General features: G+C 42.9%; 1 protein-coding gene across 4 annotated transcripts in view; it reads right to left on the reverse strand.

Moving 5' to 3' along the window:
• PRKN (parkin RBR E3 ubiquitin protein ligase) overlaps positions 1–21798 on the reverse strand; it is a 1115215-nt gene that overhangs the window by 733772 nt on the left and 359645 nt on the right. For all 4 annotated transcript variants that reach the window (XM_074333793.1, XM_074333791.1, XM_074333790.1 and 1 more), the window contains one exon: positions 9590–9830. In XM_074333793.1, coding sequence (XP_074189894.1) covers positions 9590–9830 — 241 coding nt within the window. The remainder of the gene's footprint in view (positions 1–9589; positions 9831–21798) is intronic.

The following is a 21798-nucleotide window of genomic DNA, read 5'->3' on the forward strand; positions in this document are numbered from 1 at the left end:
TTTGGGATGGGTCCGGAGAGTCTGCATTTCTGATAAACTCCCAAGTGCTGCTAAGGCGGCTGACCCACAGACCACTCTCTGAACAGCCAAAGTCGATGGTCCAAGTTCCTAGAGCTGGAAAGAAGCAAAGCTGGGATGGTCCACTCGGCCTGGCTGCAGAGCCCACGCTCATCCCCACTAAGCTCAGTACCTGGGTCACAGACACATCACATCCCGGGGTACTGAGCACTGGGCGAAGGGCCGGAAACAAATGCCTGTCACCTTTTCCTATAGCACTTTCCAGCAACAGCAAACATCTATGTAGTGCCTGCTGCATACCAGGCACTGTGGTAAACACTTGGGATATAAAATACTATTCCTGGGCTCAAGGGATTTTCATTTAAAGCACTAGACAAACGAGGGGCCATTTGATTCCCTTCTTACAAGAAGCAAACTACAACTCCACTGATTGCGTGTTTTGATTAGTTTAATTATCATGCACAGAAAAGAACTTTTAAAGAATCAGAGTGTAATAACAATAACATACCTCTAACTCCAAAGGTAGTCAATTTAATTGAATCTTTGGGGATTGAGGAAGAACACCTAAGATTTTGCAGAGCATCAGAGGTATGATTTGGAAAATTAATTATAGTGCAATAGGTTCAGAAGGTGTAGGAGGTTGTACCTGATTCCACAGAATTACCTAGAAAGTGATTTTAAAAAGAAGGTACTGACAGTTTGTTTACTTGGCATGAGGATTTCAATTTCTGTATAAAAATTGACATTTTGCTAATTCCCATTCTCATTATGTAGGTGGAACAAAGATTCCTGAATTTTGTGTAAATTTCTTGGAAGCTACCGTTCATACAAAATAACACCTTCACTAAATTTCACTAAATTTCCATCAGTCTTTATTTATTCAGAACAAATTTAGAAAATTTGAAAGGAGTTTATTATAGGCAGTCAATTTCTACGAAAAAAACATGTAATTTTTTCTTTATCTTTCTTCCAACAAAATCAAGAAAACGGAACCCTGCAGGCAGCCTGCACGCTGGCACTCTGCAGTAATTAGTATGCTCAGACCCCTCCCGAGAGGACCTCACCAGCTGCAAATCTCCTGCCCGCGCCCCCTCTCTCCTGTCAGTGCACATCTCCCCATACTGGCACATGTCCAGTGTCCTCCGAAAGCCCTCGGGGCTCCAAGAGGGAACCATGTGAAAGCTTTACTTTGTGGGCCTCCAGGAGCAGGCCGCCCGTGCACTGCGAGTGGCAGAGCCCTTCACTGACAGAGCACAGTCGGGCAGGCCTCCCTTAGTCTAGGGGCTACTGCTCCCTCCCTTTTAATCACAACATTATTCATAAGGCGCCCCTGGCAAGCACCACCCTTCACTTCAACAACCCACATTGTCACTTCCCATCACTCTCCCCCACAGTTCATTTTTAACTGCTTATGTTTTAAGACAGAGAGAGAGAGAGAGAACAACTTCTAACAGTCACAAAAGCCAAGAGAAACTGACTGAACAAGGCACAGAGGGGACCAGCCTCGGTGCATCCTCCGTCTTTCGGCCGGAGGCCCACTCTCCACCCGGCCAGCACGGAGTCACCCAGGGACGGGGCTGTCCACTCATGCAGGGGCTGGGGGTTTCTCTCCATAGGCTGTATCACACGGAGAAGTAAACTCTGGAAGTTTTTCAGCACTATTTGACTACATATCTCTTCTCCTTTTCCAAGTGTTTAAGAAAGAAAATGGAAGATGTGGGGACACTTCCTGAAACACCAGGAAAGAGACATGTGACTGGAAGTTACCATGGTCACCGAAAGCTCTGGCATCCGGAGCCCCCACAGCAGGATCCAGGCGTGGCTGCCACTGCCTGAAAACTACAAGCTCATCCACCTGAGAGCGTGCCCAGCCTCTTCCCACGTCCTCCAACAGCCCCGCACAAATCCTCCTGTCTCACAGACTACCAAGAATGCCTGTCTTTGCCTCTCCCTTGTCCAAATCCCCACATCACTTTGACTTACTGCTCTTTCAGAACTCACTCCATTTTATTTGTACGTGTGCACCTTCTAAACCATGAGCTAACCGAGGGCCTGGGTCTTCGCAGTCATGTTGGCACCTCGGTTGCCAGCTTATCATCCATGAGGAGCTCTCCAAAGTTCTGACACACGCTGCAGCGTGGACGGAGCATGAAGCCATCATGCGAAGTGAAATAAGCCCCCAAAAGAGCAATACATTGTGCGCCTACGCATAAGAGGTATCTCCCGCCGTCCAATAGAGACGGAAGTTAAATGGGGATCCAGGGGCTGGGGGGAGGGGCCAACGGGAGGGGGGCTGTTGTCCAGTGGGTACAGTTTGCTTTGCAATGTGGAAAAGCGCTGGAGACAGGTTGCACAACAGTACGAATATGTTTAACGCCCCTGAACTGTACACCTAGAAATGATTAATTTGGTTTACGCTATGCATTTTCCCCACAATAATTAAAAAAAGAACAACGCAGAAGGTGGGCTGATAGCAACGAATGAGGAAACGATTTCTCTGACACACACACTGCTCTGTGTAGAGCGCCTGGGTATCTGAAACCGCCCCGCGCCGGACTCCTGAGTCCTTAGGGTTAGAATTGCTGCTTATACTGGGCGTACCGCATGGCACATTACACTCTGCGACCCACCTGCGATGATTAGCCTTTCCCCTCCATATGTCATAATCAAGAGTTACAGAGTTGTACAGGCTCTGCTCTATATGTTAAAGAAAACGTATCAGCACTGTGACAATACATCCAGCACCAGCCAAGCTCCAGGAGGTTCAAGTGTATGAGGTTTCCCTGCAGCTGACAAGCACACCCTCCAAGTGGTACGCAAACATGGGACAGGTCATCACACGGCAGTGCATATAAAGCACAACGAAGAGGAAGGAGCAGTTCATTCTGCTTTCGGAATAGTGTTGAGACTTCTTAAAAATGAAAATAGGGCTACTTCCCCCTCCCTCAAAAGCCCACCCAAAATATGTCAGGCTGGAAAAATTCCCACCACTGTGCAATATCATTTTCTATGTTTTCACTTAATATTGAAAGGGCGTATTATTGCAAAAATGTCTTTGTTGGAGAAAAAAGTTGTGTTCTTGGCAGAATCATAACGTGCTTTTAAGAATTTGAGTGATAGCAAATTTAAGTTGCTCTAGCATGACTGCCAAAATTTTGTCATTTAAGGGAAGGTTTACATAAGAGGCTCTCCTTACATCTGTCCAATACCCCCCAAAATTCACACCCTCTGGCTTAAAGTCATTAGCATGTGTAATACAAATTTTCAAGTACTTGAGATGTGGTTTTAGATAAAATGAGAAATAAGTCTGAAGCTTATCATTTTATTTCATTAGTAGGCCTCCATGACTGATTGTATTTGTCAGGTGTTAACTAATTTATAATACCAGAATAATTTCGCCTCGTACTACGTTTGACTACAGGCAAAAAAAAATTGCTGATGAAAACATATTTTCTAAGAATCATGATGTATCTATACTGCATATTCAGAGCTCAAGCCTTAAAAGCAATTTCATTTATTTTTTAATAGCCTTTATTTCTTAGAGCAGTTTTAGGTTCACAGCAAAACTGAGCAAAAAGTACAGAGGGTCCCCATATACCCTGTTCCCTAACATGCACACAGCTCCATTAGCAACATCCCACACCAGAGCAGTACAGATTGTACATTGACATACACTGACATACTATTATCACTCAAAGTTGATAGTTATATTAGGGTTCACTCTTGGTGTTGGGATTTGGCAAATCCATAATGACACGTAGCCACCATTATAGTATCATGCAGAATAATTTTTTTGTTTGTTTTGTCTTTTGGGTTTTTTTTGTTGTTGTTTTTTGTCCTAAAAATACCTCTGTGCTCTGACTATTCATCCTTCTCTCCCCACTAATCTCTGGTAACCATGGTTTTTTTTACGTCCCCACCATTTTCTTTTTTCCAGAATGTCATATAGTTGGAATCACATACTATGCAGACTTCTCAAATTGGCTTTTTTCACTTAGTAATAGGCTCTTAGGTTTCCTCTATGTCTTTTCATGGCTTGATAGCTCATTTCTTTTTAGCACTGAATAATGTTTTATTTCTGGATGTACCACAGCTTTTCTATTCACCTACTGAGGGATACTGTGGCTGCTTCCAAGTTTGGGCAATTATGCATAAAGCTGCCATAAACATATGTGTGCAGTAATTGTGTAGACATGCATTTTCAATTCATTTGAGTAAACACCAAGGAACACAATTGCTGTATTGTATGGTAAAAGTAGGTTTAATTTTGTAAGAAACTGTTAAACTGTCTTCCGAAGAGGCTGCGCCATTTTTCATTCACACCAACAATGAGTGAGAGTTCCTGTTGCTCCACATCATCACCAATATCTGGTGTTGTCAGTGTTTTGAATTTTGGCCAATCTAATAAGTGTGAAGTGGTAGCTCATTGTTTTAATCTGCAATTTCCTATTGACATACATATAATATTGAGAATCTTTTCATATGCTTACTTGATACCTGTATATATTCTTTGGTGAGGTGTCTGTTCACATCTTCTGCTTATCTTTTAACTGGGTTGTTCACTTTATTGATGCGTTTTAAGAGTTCCTTGTATATTTTTGGATAACAATCCTTCATCAGATGTGTCTTTTGCAAATATTTTCTTGCAATTTGTGGCTTGTCTTTCACAGAGGAGAAACCATTCCATTCAATGAAGTCCAGCTTATTATTTATTTCACAGATCACGACTTGGATGTTGCATCTAAAAAGTCATCACCATACTCAAGGTCATCTAGGTTTTCTCCTACGTTATATTCTAGGAGTTTCATAGCTCTGTGTTTTACATTTAGGTATATGACCTATTTTGAGTTAATTTTGGTGAAGAGTATGAGTCTATGTCTACATTCAGCTGATCCAGCACGATTTGTTGAAGAGACAATCTGTTCTCTACCATATTGTCTTTTCTCCTTTGTTAAAGATCAGCTGACCATATTTAGTGGGTTTATTTCTGGGCTTTATATTTTATTCCATTTATCTATTTGTCTATTCTTTCACCAATATGACACTGGCTTGATTATTGTAGCTTTATAGTGGGTCTAACAATTGTCTGACTTTGTTTTTCTACTTCAATATTGTGTTGCCTGTTCCGAGTTATGCCTCCCTGTGTAAACTTTAGAATCAGTTTATCAATATGCACACAATAACTTGCTGAGGTTTTCATTGGAATCATTTAGATCACGTTGGGAAGTAGACATTTTGATAATATTGAGTCTTCTTCTCCACAAACATGGAATGTCTCTCCATTTATTTATTTATTAGGTTGGTGCAAAAGTAATGGTGGTTTAAAAGGTTAAAAATAAATGCAAAAACCACAATTACTTTTGCACCAACCTAATAATTCTCTGCTTTCTTTCATCAGAATTATGTAACTTTCCTCATGGAGATCCTGTACATATTTTACCAGTTTTATATCTGAATTTTTCATTTTGGGGGTGCTGATGTAAATGGAATTGTGTTTTTTATCTCAAATCATCGTTGTTCATTGCTGGTACATAAAATAAAATTAAAAATTGGCTTTTGTATATTAACCTTGCATCCTACACCCTTGATATTAGTTCCAGGAGTTTTTTGTCTATTCTTTCAGATTTTCTACTTAGAAAATCATGTCATCTGTGAACAAAGACAGCTTACATCTTCTTCCCAATCTGTATTCCTTTTACTTCTTTTTCTTGCCTTATTGCATTAGCTAGGACTTCTACTACAATGTTGAAAAGGAGTGGTACAGGTCATATGTTTTTAATTTTCTTCAAATTTGTATAATTTTAATTTTTTTCTACTTTATGTTTTTGAGTTACATTTCAATAATTTCCCCCAGCATGTAATGTTTCATCAAAAGCAGTCCCTTTCATTTAGGAAAAATATTTCTATTTTACAGTAAAACGTTCTTCAATACGAATAAAATGCTTTTTTAGTAAGCTAAGGCAATAAGACTTGAAAGAACTAGATAAAGTTAACAAAAGTTTTATTTTTAAAAACCAAAAACTTGTGAAAATATAGTATACCATGCAATGTAAAAGTTGAGTTGTAAATTTTGACTGAAATTTACTATTAACATGATTCTTCAAATGACCTATTGTCAGACTGTGTCTACTTTATAACCAAAATGTCTAGAGGAGATGTAAAAAACTTATTCACTGCTTCTGACATCTATGTTTAGAGGAATACAGACCAGTGGGCACCTCAAACACAAGCTCTGGAGTGAGACAACCCTTGGTAAAGTCTTACCTTGTCTGAATGAGTTCCTCAAATGGTCTGATGCTATTTCCCATCTTTAAGGAGGATAGTCCTATTGTCTACTTCATGGAGCTTGTAAAGCAATAAATAAGGCATCCCATAGAAGCAGCACTCAGTACAGTGTCAGGTTCATGGCAGCACCCACAGGCGGTGACTATTATTACAACCATTAGTTCCTGATGTTAGAGGGTAATGGTAATTCTATCATTTGCAAAACCAGTCATGCTTCACCCATGCTGGCCTCCTGCAGTTTATTTACAAGCAGCCGAGGTGAAACCTCCCTGAGTCAGACCATTTCACTCCATCACTCAAAACTCCCCCAGTGGTTCCCTTCTCAGCAGGGTAAAATCTAGGGCATACAAGACCCTCCACAACCAGCCTCCAGCCTGACCCCTCTCTGACTTGCCCTCCTCCCATTTCACTCCCCCCACCCCAGCCATGCTGCCTCTTTGTGTTCCAAGCATGGGCCTGCCTTGCATCCACAGGCTGATGCCCTTCTTTGCCTGAGATCCCTGAATGGAAGCTCTCCTCAAATGTGACTTCATCAGACAGGCCTTCTTACTGCCCTATACAAAGGATCAACCCTTCTTCACTCTCTCTTCCCTTTATTCTGCTAAACTGCTCACCAGAGGACAATTATAGTTAACATTTCTTTATTATCTTCTTCCCAAGTAGAATGAGATTCACTTGGGTAGGCATTCTTTCTGTTTCTATTTCCTGCTACATCCCAGCATCTAGAATCATGCCTGGCACAGAGTGGGGATTCACTGTTTGTTTCAGAGGTTGATTCACTGTATGACAAACATTAGACACTTCTCCTATTTTTCTTTGAGGTCCAATAGCTGCATCTCATCTGAGGGTCAGGAGGTCATAAATGGTGGTGCCACATTAAGGGCACACAAACATAACACGTGACCTTAGTTCACCCGTAGGTACCATGGAGCCCGGGAGTAGCCTACACAATGTTCTTATTCAAATGTTTATAAAACAACTTACACATTCACCATGTTTTAAACAATGTAAGTTCTTGCTATTTGGGACAGTGCTACTCAAAGCCTGGCTCCTGGAAGCACATTTTCAGGGTGACCTGGGAGCTTGTTAGAAATGCAGATCCCAGCCTTGACCCCAGGCTGACTGGGCGGGGCCCAGCCCTCAGGTGACTCTGACGCACTGTAGCTTGAGAACCACTGCTCTAGAGAAGGCTTCTAAGGCTCAGGTCAGTTCTTTGACTTCCTCTCAGAAATCATAACACAACACGCCTGAACAGAATAATTGACTAGTAATGTCTACCATGAGATCGCCCCTCATATTGGCCATTAATCCGCTCCCTTCTATAAATACCCGGAAAACATGTTGTCAGGTTTCAGAAGGTCTGATTTGTTTCAGCTACTTTTGTGGTTACAGCCCAGCTATTCACACTTGAGGACCCTCCCACATTCAGACATCACCTAACGTCTTCTGTAATTTGAGCATCCTGGAAACACGAAGAAAGTGGGTTTATTTCTCTTAAATTTCTATATTTAAGGCAGAGGTTTTTAAACATTTTGTAACCAGGGATTTTTTTCCCCAAATGAAACGTATTTTGGGTGCATAATATGCAACAATGGTAAATGTGGGCCGCTCTGGCTGCTATGCACTGACTTGGTCCGTCCCCATATCTCCCCACCTGCCCGCCAGCCTGCCCCACCTGGTAGAGGGCACAGACGGAAGGCTGGGGAACCTTGGCTGTAGGGCAGACTTTTCAGAGTGTGATCGGCCCAAGGACCTCTACCCCTGGCCAACTGAATCACAAGTCTGGGTCCTAGAATGAGAGGGGACAGGCACCCACAGACAGTTCTTCCACACACTGGAGTCCATGAATCACTGCCCTAGGAACTCTAACCTGCCATTTTTATTAAAGGAAAATGATCACATAAGCACGGCATTTGCCCAAGGTCATTCCTAATTATGCCATTCAAGGTATTACATTCATTCAAACAGTAAAATTACCAAGACATTTTAAAAGGTGAAGTCCATTTTCTCTAAATAATTTTAAATAAAGCATTAGTTCTTAAAGTTAAATACAGAAAAATTCTGATAAAAAGGCTTACTACATTTATAATTTTAAGTAATTTAGTAAACATTTATCACTGCTTTTCTAGGAGAGTTGAGGGAAAACTACAGTAAACTGGATGAATATCCTGTCCTTAATGAGATAAAGTACATGCAAAAAACCAGACTACAAATCCTGGACTTACCCATTCCTCCATTTAGACAGCTGTGTTTTTCTACTTTTTCACTTGTCCCTAGAAAATAAATTTTCCTTTTTTTTTCTCAATCTCATCTATGCTTTAAATCATATATATACAGATATACATATATACGTATATACGTATATATGTATATACATATATATGTATATGTGCATGTGTGTATATATATATATACACACACACACACATACATACATATATATGTCATTCATAGTATTTTTGGTCTCCATGGTGCTGGTTCCAGAACTCTCTAAGGCTGTGAAAGCCGTACTAGCCTAGGACCGCCTATGTATGTCCTCACTTATTGTATGTCGGGGAGAAATAAGCTTCTACCTTGTAGAGTCATTGTTATTACTTTGTGTTTTCCATCACGCACAGTCAAAAATAATCCTTTGACTATTTCGACTGGAGACTAAAAGACTAAGGGAAACATATTAATACGGCCAGAATAACAAAGGGATCTCCATCCGTGCCAAAGACAAGCATTTTTGAAACGGGCTGTAGCGCAGTCAGAAGGAAGAACCTTTCACACAGTTTATGTTGTTGGCACTCTACTCGGTTTCCTTGGGACCTGCAAATGACTAAAATGACCTCTAAAGTTCTTTTCTGCTCTTTAGATTTTTCTCTACATCATCAGAAATACAATCAACAAAATGTATTCTAAGAAAATAAGAAACAGAAGAAAAGCAAAGCAAAAGTTGAGAGATATGTAGATGTACCTTCATGACATATTAGACCCCAGCACAGACCATCAAACGTCCCCACCAATCCCAGCTCCTCAAAAAAACCCACTCGTCATCTTCACACTTTCTCCAACTCTTATGTCTCCAACCCTTCTTAATATGAAAACCCTGTACTTACTAAGTTCGTTGTGTGTCTTATATGGACCACTTCAAACTTTATACCTAAGAAGCTCCTTCTAGTGATGTCTTCTTCTAATGGTTCAGAACTCATCGTGAACTGAGTACATACCTAGAGAAGACTTTCTCCAATCAGACTTTAGTACACACAGCACTTTATCAGCGATAAGCAGTCATTGTAAGTACCTGGCTTTCCAGCAGGTGGGGCGGCATTCTCTCTGTCATCGTGCAGAATAACAGCCAGGCCCACGGAGTCGGTGGGGAGGACGGAGCTGCTGAAGTCCACACGAGTCAAGCTCTCAGGCTCCCTGGCGGAGCCCCTCACGGTGATCTGTGGGTTGTTCCCACCAGCTGTGCTCACAGCTGGGCCTCTTGTCCCAGGTCTCAGCACAACGTGGACGATGCTTTGCTGATCCAGGTCACAGCTCTGTGTGGACACAAAGGAAAACGTACAACAACGTGTAAGCATGAAGACGCACAGTGGAGTGGCACTGCCTCCAGTTCTAGAGTGTGCAAACGCTTCTAAACTCCGTCTGTGAACGGTGTCCGCGTGCAGTCACTGAACGCAAAGGAAAGCGACATGCAAAGGTTCAGGTGGGGCACTCACCCGCAGGGCCACAGCACTCACGCACGTGCCCGTCACACGAGCAACAGGAAACGGGGCCACAAATGGAAATGTGGGGTAAATGGGACACAGCAACAAAAAAGGAAAGTAACAGTCAAAGGGACATGAACCCTCGTGGACAAAAAAAACAAAACACACACACACAAAAATGCACTATGCTGCATACACAAGCACAGTGAAAAGTAAAATTCTTTTAAAACTATTTTGCTTCAGAAGTGAGATGTCCTTATAATTCTCAACTTTAAATACTTGCATTCATGCCTGTGTTTAAAAAGCACAGGGGGATGGTTACTGTCAATTACAGGGTAGGCATTTTACTCTAGAATTTAAAATAAGTGTGTTTATGGCAGGCTCCACACACCCCCCCCACGACACTAGTGAACACGTCCCTCCCACCCCTCCCCAAACCCATGGGGAAACTGGTGAACAACACACTCATGCCACCGCAGGAGCCAGGCCCCATTTTGACCAGTTTCACAGGTAAGAACAGCGCACATTTACCAAAATGTTCTGCATCTATACAGCGATGCAGATGCACAGGAGACTTTCTGATTGCGTAGAATTAAAGGTAGAAGTAAAATTATTTGCTAGGACAAAACTAGACTGCCTTACCTCAAATCCCAGTTTGGGAATCCACTAGACAAAGACGGTCACTCGTGAGCCTGGCACCATCCTCCCAGGGAGTGGGGACCTCGCTCTCTCAACACATTTCCAAATCTCAATGTCTTCAATCTACCTGCTGCCATTCTCTCTTGTTTTAGGAATGTTTAAAGACCCCCCCCCCCCCGCAAATCACAATGAGAACTTTACAAACAATGCCTGGTGCCCCCACACCCACCCACTACTCCCCTGCCTTCTTATCACACTAGTGAGACTGGTGTGGCAGTGGCTGCTGTCTGCCTCGTCCCCTCCGCTAGGTCACTGGGACACCCTCTGGGACTAAGTGCCATTCTCACTGGTTTCTGGGGGCCTGAGAGACTGGAGGACAAGGCGACAACTCCAGCCTTACATCAAGAGTATATCAGGGCCATAAGTACCTATGCTTTCTTCTATGAAATTTGTTGTTTCAGGTCTTGTATATAGGTCTTTGATCCATTTTGAGTTAAGTTTGACATGTGGTGACAGATAGCAGTCTACTTTCATTCTTTTGCATGTGGCTCTCCAATTTTCCAACTACCATTTATTGAAGAGGCTTTCTTTTCTCTGTTGTGTGGTTTTGGGTCCTATGTCGAAAATTATCTGCCCACATTATACAAGTATGTGGGTTTATTTCTGGGTTTTCAGTTCTATTTCATCAGTCTGTGTGTGTTTTTCTGCCAATACCATGCTATTTTGATTATTGTAGCCTTGTAGTACAAATTGAACTCGGGGAGTGTGATACCTCCAGCCTTGTTCTTTTTTCTTATGATTGCTTTGGCTATTCAGGGTCTTTTGTGATTCCGTACAAATCTGGTGATTTTTTGTTCTATTTCTTTAAAAAATGCCATTGGGATTTTGATGGGGATTGCATTAAATCTGTATATTGCTTGGGGTAATATGACCATATTAACTATGTTGATTCTTCCAACCCATGAATGCAGAATATCTTTCCATTTCTTTGTGTCTTCTTCAATTTCTTTTAATAATGTCTTACAGTGGATAGGTCCTTCATATCCTTGGTTAAGTTTATTCCTAGGTATTTTAGTATTTTTGTTGCAATTGCAAAAGGAATTGTTTTTTTTCATTTCTTTTTCTGAAATTTCATTGTTAGTGTATAGGAATGCAATGGATTTTTGTACATTGATTTTTGTATTCTGCAACTTTACTGTATTCATTTATTGTTTCTAATAGTTTTTTGGTGGAATCCTTAGGGTTTTCTATATAAAGAATCATGTAGCCTGCAAAAAGTGACAATTTTACTTCTTCGTTCCCAGTTTGGATGCCTTTTATTTCTTTCTCTTGCTTGATTGCTCTGGAGAGGACTTCATGGGTACTAAACGCATGGACCTTGGATTCAGAGAGGATTTTATGAATTTGACCAGAGGGCAAGGGAAGTAAAAGCAAAAATAAATGAATGGGACTATATCAAACTAAAAAATTTCTGCACAGCAAGAGAAACAATCAACAAGACTAAGAGGCAACCAAGCAAATGGGGAAGATATTTGCAAACAATACCTCCGATAAGGGGCTAATATCTGAAAAACATAAAGAACTTGTACAACTGAACAATAAAACAAATAATCCAGTTAAAAAATGGGCAGAGGACCTGGACAGATATTCCTCCCAGGAAGACATACAGATAGGCAACAGATACATGAAAAGATGCTGAACTTCACTAGCTATTGGAAAATTCAGATCAAAACCACAATGAGACATCATCTCAGACCTGGCAGAATGACTACCAAGAAAACAATAACATGTCGAAAAGGTTGTGGAGAAAAGGGAACCCTCATACACTACTGGAATGTAAATTAGTGCAGCCACTATGGAAAAGAGCATGGAGTTTCCTCAAAAAATTAGGACTAGAATTACCATATCACTGGGCAATTCCTCTCTTGGGTATCTACCCCCAAAATCTGAAAAAATTTATACGTGAAGATGTATGAGCTCCGATGTTCACTGCAGCATTATTCACAGTGGCCAAGATGTGGAAATAACCAAAGTGTCCTTCAATAGATGATTGGATAAAGAAGTTGTGGGATATATACACAATGGAATACTGTTCTGCCGTAAGATGAAACAGTGCCTTTGTGAAAACATGGATGGACCATGAGATGATCCTGCTAAGTGAAATAGACAGAAAAAGCCAAGGACCGTATGACTTCACTCATATGTGGGATATAAAACTGAAAGCAACAAATGAACAAGACAAAGAAACAGACACTCATAGACACAGACAATAGTCTAGTGGTTCCCAGAGAGGAAGGGGGGAGGTGGGTGGTAGAAGACGGAAAAGAGGGTTAAATATACGATGATGGCAGGAGAACTGACTCTGGGTGGTGAGCACACTATGCAATATATAGATGACGTATCATAGAAATGTACATTTGAAACCTATATAATTTTACTAACCAATGTCACCCCAATAAATTTTAAAAAAGAATGTCTTAAGGATACCTACATAGGAGGCATGTTTTGGAAGCTGGTAAGAAAACCTGGATATCCTGTGCCCTGCGCCCAGGAGCTAAAGAATTACATAGGACAGGCCAGGATGGACAGGTTTATTGTGGCGTGCCCCACTCCAGGTGAGGGGAAACCATCTTACATGCCTGCCCCAGGGCAGGCAAAGGTCTCTTCCAAGAGCCAACATGCCTGGGGCACCGGGGAGGTTCAGTCGGAGGGGATTTATAGGAGGCGGTCTCTGCTCTGGCCCCATCTAGCGGGCTCAGGGTCCAGCAGCCTCACTTCATGGGACAGTGTCTCCTCCATAGCACCTCTTCTCCACAGCGTGCCCCAGACTTCTGCACATTGACAAGCTTGTCCCCTGCCACGTGCCCTCACAGCTCTGCGTCTCTCCCCAGGCCAGCTCCTACTTGGCAGTAGGCACCGGTTAGTCAGCCATGCTCGGCCCCCAGTTCTGCCCCTAGGTGGCATCCCTATTTCTGTCAACGCACCACCATCCCCCATGTGGCGCAGGTGGCAGCCCCGGAGCCCACAACTCTGATTACCCGCCCATGTTTTCTGAGAGCACCGACAGAATCACCATCTTAAGATGGGCTCCTCCTTCCTACTGTCACACCAGCAAGGTGCCAAGAGTGACTGATTCTGACTCAGAAATACACTACACATCTTCCGCTCCTTTCCAGCCCAACTGTCACCTCTCCGTTTTAGGACCCCATCTGTACAACAACTCCCTGACCTCCTGTCTCGTCCTGCAATCCATTCCGTATAAGAATCGGTGGCATGTGCCACATAACCGTTCCAACATGTCCCCCTAATACTTACTAACAGACCTAACATCTCAGCATCATGTTCTAATGAGTGTGCTTAGACTTGTCTCCTTTCTAGATCAACTGTCCTAGGATTTTCAGCTCCTTCACCTCTGTGCCATTGTGTACGTGGCAGGTTAGACTGTTCTTCAAAAGCATGCCCTCATCTCCACTCCTCCCGCCCTTGACTTTATTAGCAGATGTGCTTGAACCAGGGCCTTGGAATGCATGCACAACACTACCCTGTCCATCAGAGCACCCTGGCTGGTCCCCGCCTCCTCAGCCAGGGCCCCAAAATGCACATCTGGCACAGACCTGAGCCCGCGCCCAGGTGAGCTGTTCCCACTGCTTGAGCAAGCCGTCCTGCTGAAAGCAGGCTGCGGCCCAGACCCCCAGCTGCCCTGGAGACACGTGGCAAAGAGATGCTGATTATGGATGGCTCCGAGGTGTTGTGGTTATTCATGAAGCAGTAATGGCTGACAATATTCTATTTTCCATTCCAATTGGACTAAGGCATCCCATCATTACATGTGGCCACACCCATGTTCAGCCAGCATGCTAGAAACTGCCACAGCCGTCAGCCTGAACCATCCAAACAAACTGAATTCAGGACATGAGTGCACTCCAAGGCTGGCACGTGAGGACTCTCGCTTCCCCACGTCCTCCTTCAGGATTAGCATCCTAACACCTCCTGCGGCTTTTATCCACCCGTGTTTGTTTAAGGGCGGCCCAAGAACTCAGGCAGGTACAATTCCTCTCCATGTTTAGGGCTCAGGTGCTGCCTGAGAGCCTCCCAGATAAAAGCAGTGCTTTCTCTCCCATCTGGACCCTAAGTATCTCCGCCCGCCATGCTCTTCTCACTGCAGTGGTCAGACCCTGGGCAGTATGTATGCAATGTCTGACCTTCTGACTTCATTCAGAAGTTCTGGAGAGCAGAGGTGGGGTCACATGTCTGGTTGTATTTACCAAATGCCTCACACAGAGCTTCAAAACTACCAGATGCAGAAAAGAGGTCTATGAATTGAAAAGGTGAATGACTGGGGGTGGGAGAGGCAAGAATATATAAATGAATAAATATAAACAGTCGTAAGTTCAATACCTAAGGTGCTTCATGGAAGACCGTGGAAGAAAGAATGTGGAATTTAAAGCCAAAGAGATGTAATTTATTAGCCACATGATTTTGGGCAAATTACTTTTCTTCCCTAAGTTTCAGTTTCGACATCTGTCATGGGCAATAATAGTATGAATTGGAAGACTGCTCTGGAGAGTTAAGGAAACATACAGAGGGCAGACCCTGACCCCAGGATTAACTCAATGCAGGGCTGTTAGTATCATCACCAATGTGCAGGAGTTTTGAAAACTAAAGAGGATGGGTCCCTTACTTGCACATTAATAAAGACTCAAAATCCTATTCGGTGGCTCCACTCACACAATCATATATGGAGCAGGTACAAAGAAGGAATTAGCAGAATCTATACATGTGACAATTATTCTGGTAATAGTCCAGCTTTCTGTGAACTAAAAAATGGTAATATATAGTATATATAATACATACATATATATATATATATACACACACACACATATATTTATGTATATATTATATATACTACATATACATATTACATATATGTACACACATACATAATATATATACAAGTATTCTTAACTTTTAGACTTTGTAAAAATAAGTAATGCTACTCTAACAAAAACAAGCAAACAAACAAACCACTGGGGCTTGAAAAGTTATTGGAATGCTTTCCAAATACTTAAAGAAGGGTTAGACAATCTCTAAAACGATTAATAATGAGATGCAGAAACATGTAATAATGTCACATTACTAACAAAGAGTTTCATATGCGGTAACAATAGCAATTACATTAGTAATAAAAGTAAAATGAATGCATACTACTTTTGACCTCTAACTACCCTCTGGACTGTGCTACAAGGTCTTCCGATGTAATCAGTTGTTTCAAATCCCCACAGTCCCCTGAGGATGCGCTGTCACCGCCCACCAGGGAGTGGGTGTAAAGCCAGGAGAACCGCACCTGGCGCAAGTAACTGCCTTGCGACGTGACTTGTTGTTCTAGGTCGTGCCACGTCCACTCGACAGAAGACGAAGGTGAGCCACAGAGAAATTTGGGACAGATTCTAGGTCACCAGGTCCCGCGTGGGAAGCCAGGATGGGAACCCAGGCCGAGGCCTCCCGGACCCCCCCCCACTCGCGACAGCTCCCCGTGGGGCAGCAGGCAGAGCAGGGCGAGGCTGCGGGGCGCGGTGACCAACAGGCTGCGGAAGCCACAGTGGCTGTGTCCCAGGGACACGGGGATGCTGAGGAGAGCAGCGGACTCCAGGAAAGTCAAACACTAGAGGGCGGCCACTGGGGCTGCGACAGCCTGAAGGCAACAAGGGAACATTCGGGAGAATTTCATGAAAACAAACAACGGCAGAAGAAAGAACCTGCGCCAGTTACAGGTAAATCGCGGGTCCGAGCGTGCGGAGTAACGAGAAGAGGGCGCCTTGGGCACCCAGGCCTCGCAGCCTGGAGGCGGTGCCCGCGCGGGCTGTGTTCACGCCGCTCCCCTGCGCATCCCAGCACCCCAAGGCGACAGCACGTGTCGCCTGGCACTGCACTTACTTGTATGTGGTTCCCTCTATGACCAGACAGCTCCATCTTTAAGAAAAGATGCCGACTCCTTCGAAGGACGCAACTACAGTATCTGCTGTTGGGAGCTTGTTCTTAACCCTCGGTCCACCTACGTTTGCTGTGAGGCGCGTGGGTATTGAGGGGGTCACTGCCGAGGGGAGCAGACGTTTCCACCCAAACATGACACATGACCGGGCTCTGCAGCCATATTTTCTGTCTCTAAGCCCAGTGCGCTTTCAAACATACCCACTTGGCCTCTCCACCTCCCTGAGTTCATGACACAAGTGACATGTTGGACAGGACCTCCCGCCAGTTCCATTTTATAAGCAAATGGATCAACCCACACGCATCAATATGTTCTGTGGTCTTTAAATTAGGCTGTTATCTTCAGTGTCTTCGATATTCTTCATTCATTTTTACCTCTAAGTCTGTGAAGCTCTACCTCATCAGACAAAACGCTTACGTCATTTCAGTTGGAAGGCTGTCATAGTTCCTATTGTGCATGAACTTTACATTTTAAGGTCGTACAGTCTCTGAGTTTCATTAAAATTTTTAATAGCACACAATTTTCCCCAGAGAAGCAATACCGTAATTAACCAAGAATTGTCAGATAAAAAAATTTCCTCCTAATCTAATGGTCACTGATGCTATCAGGTTTTAATTTTGAAAATAATTTCAATATTAAGGAGCTCTCTCCTAGATAATTTTGAAGACACACTTTTTAAAACAACTTAAATTTTCCTCCCTTTTTTTGTGCTGTTAACAATTCAGAAAGCTTATTACTTGCTTCTTCCGAAAATAACTTCTAACAAACATGTTTTTGTAAGCTGTCATGCGGGGTCTCAGCTCCCGCTCCCCACGTAAGAACGCAGGACATGGTGAGGCTGAAAAGGAACACCCACGGAGCCACAGGTAGGGGAGTCATCCCACTATAGTCTTCATGGCCCCCAGTCAAGACACATAAGCAAACATGCACCAGCACCCCAGCGAGAGTTCTTCCTGCACCCCAGTCTCCCTGGCGGCCGGGCAGGACACAGGAAATGTCTCGGAGCAACACGATCCACAATCCACAATCGGCTTGCTAACCACACTTGCTAGCCGCAATCCACTCTCGCTAGCTCAGCCTCGCAGTTATATCAGTGGCTAATGGCTAACTGGTTACAGCTGATGGCCAACTAGTCACAGCTGAGGGCCATCTACTACCCGAGCCAGCACCTTTCCACGTGAGGCTGAGAGACTGGAAACTGTTCTCTGGGACTCTGTCCCTGCATAAGCTCACCAGAGTTTTTAATCACGTATTTTCTATGTCAAATAAGGACAAAATGGCAATATTTAGGAAGTTACTGAAAGGTATTTTTAAACGTAACAGTTAGGGAATGTTCTGTGTGGTTACTGCTAACCATGCAATCACGTGGCTGAAGACAACCTGGGCTTAGAGCTGCTCAGAGTAAGTCAGAATAACCAAAAAGGAATTGCTCCCACTCATTTTTTTTCTCTTGAACTCCTGTGCCCCTCCAGTTTTCAATCAACACTAAATGCCAATTTATAGTAATTGGATGAGAATAAAAACTCTTCCTTCAACTTGATCTTTCTTTTCTTTTTTTTAAAGAGAAGTTTAAAAGATGATACTTTGTGATTTATGCTTTGAATTTATTGCACATTTCTGATGACTGGATTTCACTACAATCAAAGATACTATGCCACACAGAGACAGTGGAAGGTCCCTCTCTGGTTGCCAAAGGCTGAGTGATACAATTACTGGGAAAGGTCAATTAGCCCCACACTAATTAGGCAGCGTGTGGGCCCGAGCCCTGCCACCCTCAGGGTCCCTCCCACTGCAGGCCTGGGACCATTTCAGGGCTCATTAGGATTTCTACCAGAGGCAGCTCACCGGGGGAGGGAGAGGAAGGAGACAAAAGGAGAATCGCTCACTTTGGTACATGTCAGCCATGTGGTAAATGATTTATTGTGAAAGGATAGAGCTGTGTGTGCAGGTGAGGTCCGGGATTCCATTTATCCACGCTCGCCCTTTTCTAAATACAAAGCATAACAGGTAATCAATCCTATGCCCGTTAAAATCAAGTTAAAATCATGTTTATATGGTAAACTTCACAAGAAATGTTCCCCAGCGTTGTTTCTTTAAAAATGGTTTTATTACTAGTTATGATAAAAACTATAAACAATTAAAAGTATGTGGATTTTTTTCAAAAGAATTAATTTTTTTTACAAGTCATTGCATATGCTTTATAGTATTCCTGCTGGGAATACTGTAACAAACTGACTCCTTCCCATGAATATATGGCAAAAAGAGATGACTTTTTTGTTTGTTTGTTTAATTGCGATTTGCTTTTCTTTTTCTTTTTTTTTTTTAATTAAAGTTTGTTGGGGTGATGACTGTTAGAGGTTGAGAACCATATGATTTCACTAATATGTGGTATATAAAACTGAAAACAACAAAGGAACAAGACAAACAAATAAAGAAACAAAAACTCATAGACACAGACAATAGTTTAGTGGCTACCAGAGGGTAAGGGGGGAGGAAAGTGTATAAGGGTATAAGAGATGACTCTTACGGAATAATGAGCTACGTCATATTACGCCTTCCTCCTGAGGATATTCACTTCCCAAACGATTCATCCCTGGGGAGAAAATGTGACGCAGGCAGACGGGTATCCCAAACTCTTCACTCCACACACCGCCTCTCTCTCACTGTGTTCTCCATTTCCCCAAAATTCAACAAGAACATTTATCATTGCCAAAGAGATTTTGCTAGTAATGTGCAGAAAATATATTTTGCTGCAATGGGTTCATTTCCAAAAGAAACATCAAGCAAGCAAACAAACAAAGCCACTAAGGATAAAAACATCTTTATATCCTGTTGTAGAGTCTATTCCTTGCTAGCTCCTAAAAAACATTCTGCTACCATTTTATTCTCCCTGTTTGCTTCTGGTTTTCTTCTCTTCATCCCTCCTATAATCCCACTTTCTAAAAGATGGTCTTTGGATGCTCTCCTCTCCCCACTCCTGTTTCTCTCTCTCTCTCCTTCTTTCTCTCCCCCCACACACCCCTTTCCCTTTCTTTCCCTCCCTCCTGTCTGCCACCCCTCTTTCCTATGCTGTATTTCTAATCCATGATTTCCATCTATGCATATAAGCCCTCTCTCCCTGTCTCTGCCCTGTCAGAACCAGAAAGAACTAGGTGTGTCCCTTGCTTGAGTTACAGCCCAATGCTGGTTACTGCAGACCGAAGAACCAAGTGACTAAGCACAGGGAAATAAATTGATTTGTTCAAGGTTGCGATAAATTGGTAGCCAACTTGGAATGCAATAAGTTTTATTATTTTATGTCTTTAAAACAAACTATTAGACAACACAGGAAATGCTTTTCTTGAATCAGTGGAAAGATAGAGTGATGATTTTGAACCATAAACTACTTTAAAATAGATCCCTACTCCTCAAATGAATCATGAAAAAAACAAAACAAAGTTAAAAATTTCTCTCAGGAGACAAAAAAAGGTTGTGTTCCTATCCAGTCACACACCTAACACAGCTAGAAGAGAAGAGGTGTGCGTAACTTTTTTTATAGGAGTTTATTTGAGCCAAAACTATCAACAATTGCCAGAAAGCAAGATCTCAAACGCTCTTGGGCAACTTATTCTTAAATGTTAAAAGTTTCTCCCTAAATCAAGGAAATCAAGGTGATGCCCTAGCGTCAGGCGGGAGAGTGTAGCCAAATGCCATTATCCTCATCCAGGGGCGATTCAGGAAAGGGAGTCTTAACATCCCCGGGTGGGGCTTCAGGCACTCCACAGTGACTCTGGGGGACAGGTGTGGGGGGCGCGTGGGGAGGTGAGGATGGCAAGATTCAGGCAAGCTCTACAACGCAAAGAAGAAACAAGAGCTGACATGCATTCATATTTATTTATTTTTGAACTGACACAGACATAAATAGTTTCACACCTGGGCTGTAAATTCCTTAAGTTTCCAGCCTTGGGTTTAAATTTTAGGTATAAATACAATACACTGTTACTTCTGCCAGCTCCTGTTTCATGAACTGGATATCTTATGTCATGTGTTACAATCTTCTACTCTGATACATAAAACATGAAACTGCTACCCTCTTTCTCTCCTCTACTCTAAGAAGATGCCTGCTTGAGTCACCCTCTGGACTGGTGGGCAGGCAGCACTGATGGTCTGCAAACCAGATAAATTCTTACGCTCTGCCAGGCGTCTGCAAAAAGGATGGCTGGTGCTCATTCCTTCCATTGCAGCTGCTGGGCCTACCTCATTCTTTCTGGTCATCATTTATTCAGGAGAAACAATATGTCAAGGCCAAAGGCCACCCGAAGTTCATCCCTGAGAGTCACGGCTCTGGCAGGTGAGCAGAATGCTGAGGGAAGGCCATGGGGTCAGCTGCAGGTAAATGAGACAGGTGTACTATGCGGGGACATTCACCGGGGGCTCCTAACTTTACATCCTTACTTGGAAATAACTGATAAATACTGCTTGGCAAAAACACTTTTTCAAAATGTATCCAATAGAACCTGTCTATAACGCACCTCCTTTAGGACCCTTGACTGGGATTGTTATATGTTCATAATAGGAACATACTTGGGTTATAAGGATAGAAGATAAACTCGGCAGAGGCTATTCTGTTTTCCCCTGCAATAAATCAATTGGGGAAATTTACAAAAATCTATTGGGGGACATTAAAACTTTGGGGGCTGTAACAGAGCACCTCAACGTTTGGGACCAGCATTTTGTGTGCCTCCCTTACAGAAGCTAATGAAACCCACAAGTGACAGGTCAGGTCATAGATTTACAGACAATACATTTTAGTTGCACGTACGGAAACTCAAGGTATTTCTCCGCTCTGGTAGAGAGAGAGGAAAGGCAAGATGGGAGTTCACTTACAAATGAGCATTTGAGGGCGTGGGGCTCAGGCATCCACCCCTCAGGCAAACGCATGGCTGGGGGAAGACCGGGCCCAGCAGAGTGCCCTGGCTTCAAAGAAAGCTCTACTCTCTCTTGCATTTTAATTTTCTTCCAGTGAAAGGAAGAAGGGTGGGTGGAGTATTGTCTCTCCCACATCAATGCCCATTGAGGACCAGAATGTGGCTTTATTTGGAAATTGGGTCTTTGTAGGTGTCATTAGTTAAGGGTCTAGACATGAAATTATCCTGGATCAGAACCCACCCTAAGTCCAATAACTGGTGT

The sequence above is a fragment of the Rhinolophus sinicus genome, linkage group LG05 (assembly GCF_036562045.2).
Source record: "Rhinolophus sinicus isolate RSC01 linkage group LG05, ASM3656204v1, whole genome shotgun sequence".
Lineage (NCBI taxonomy): Eukaryota > Metazoa > Chordata > Mammalia > Chiroptera > Rhinolophidae > Rhinolophus > Rhinolophus sinicus.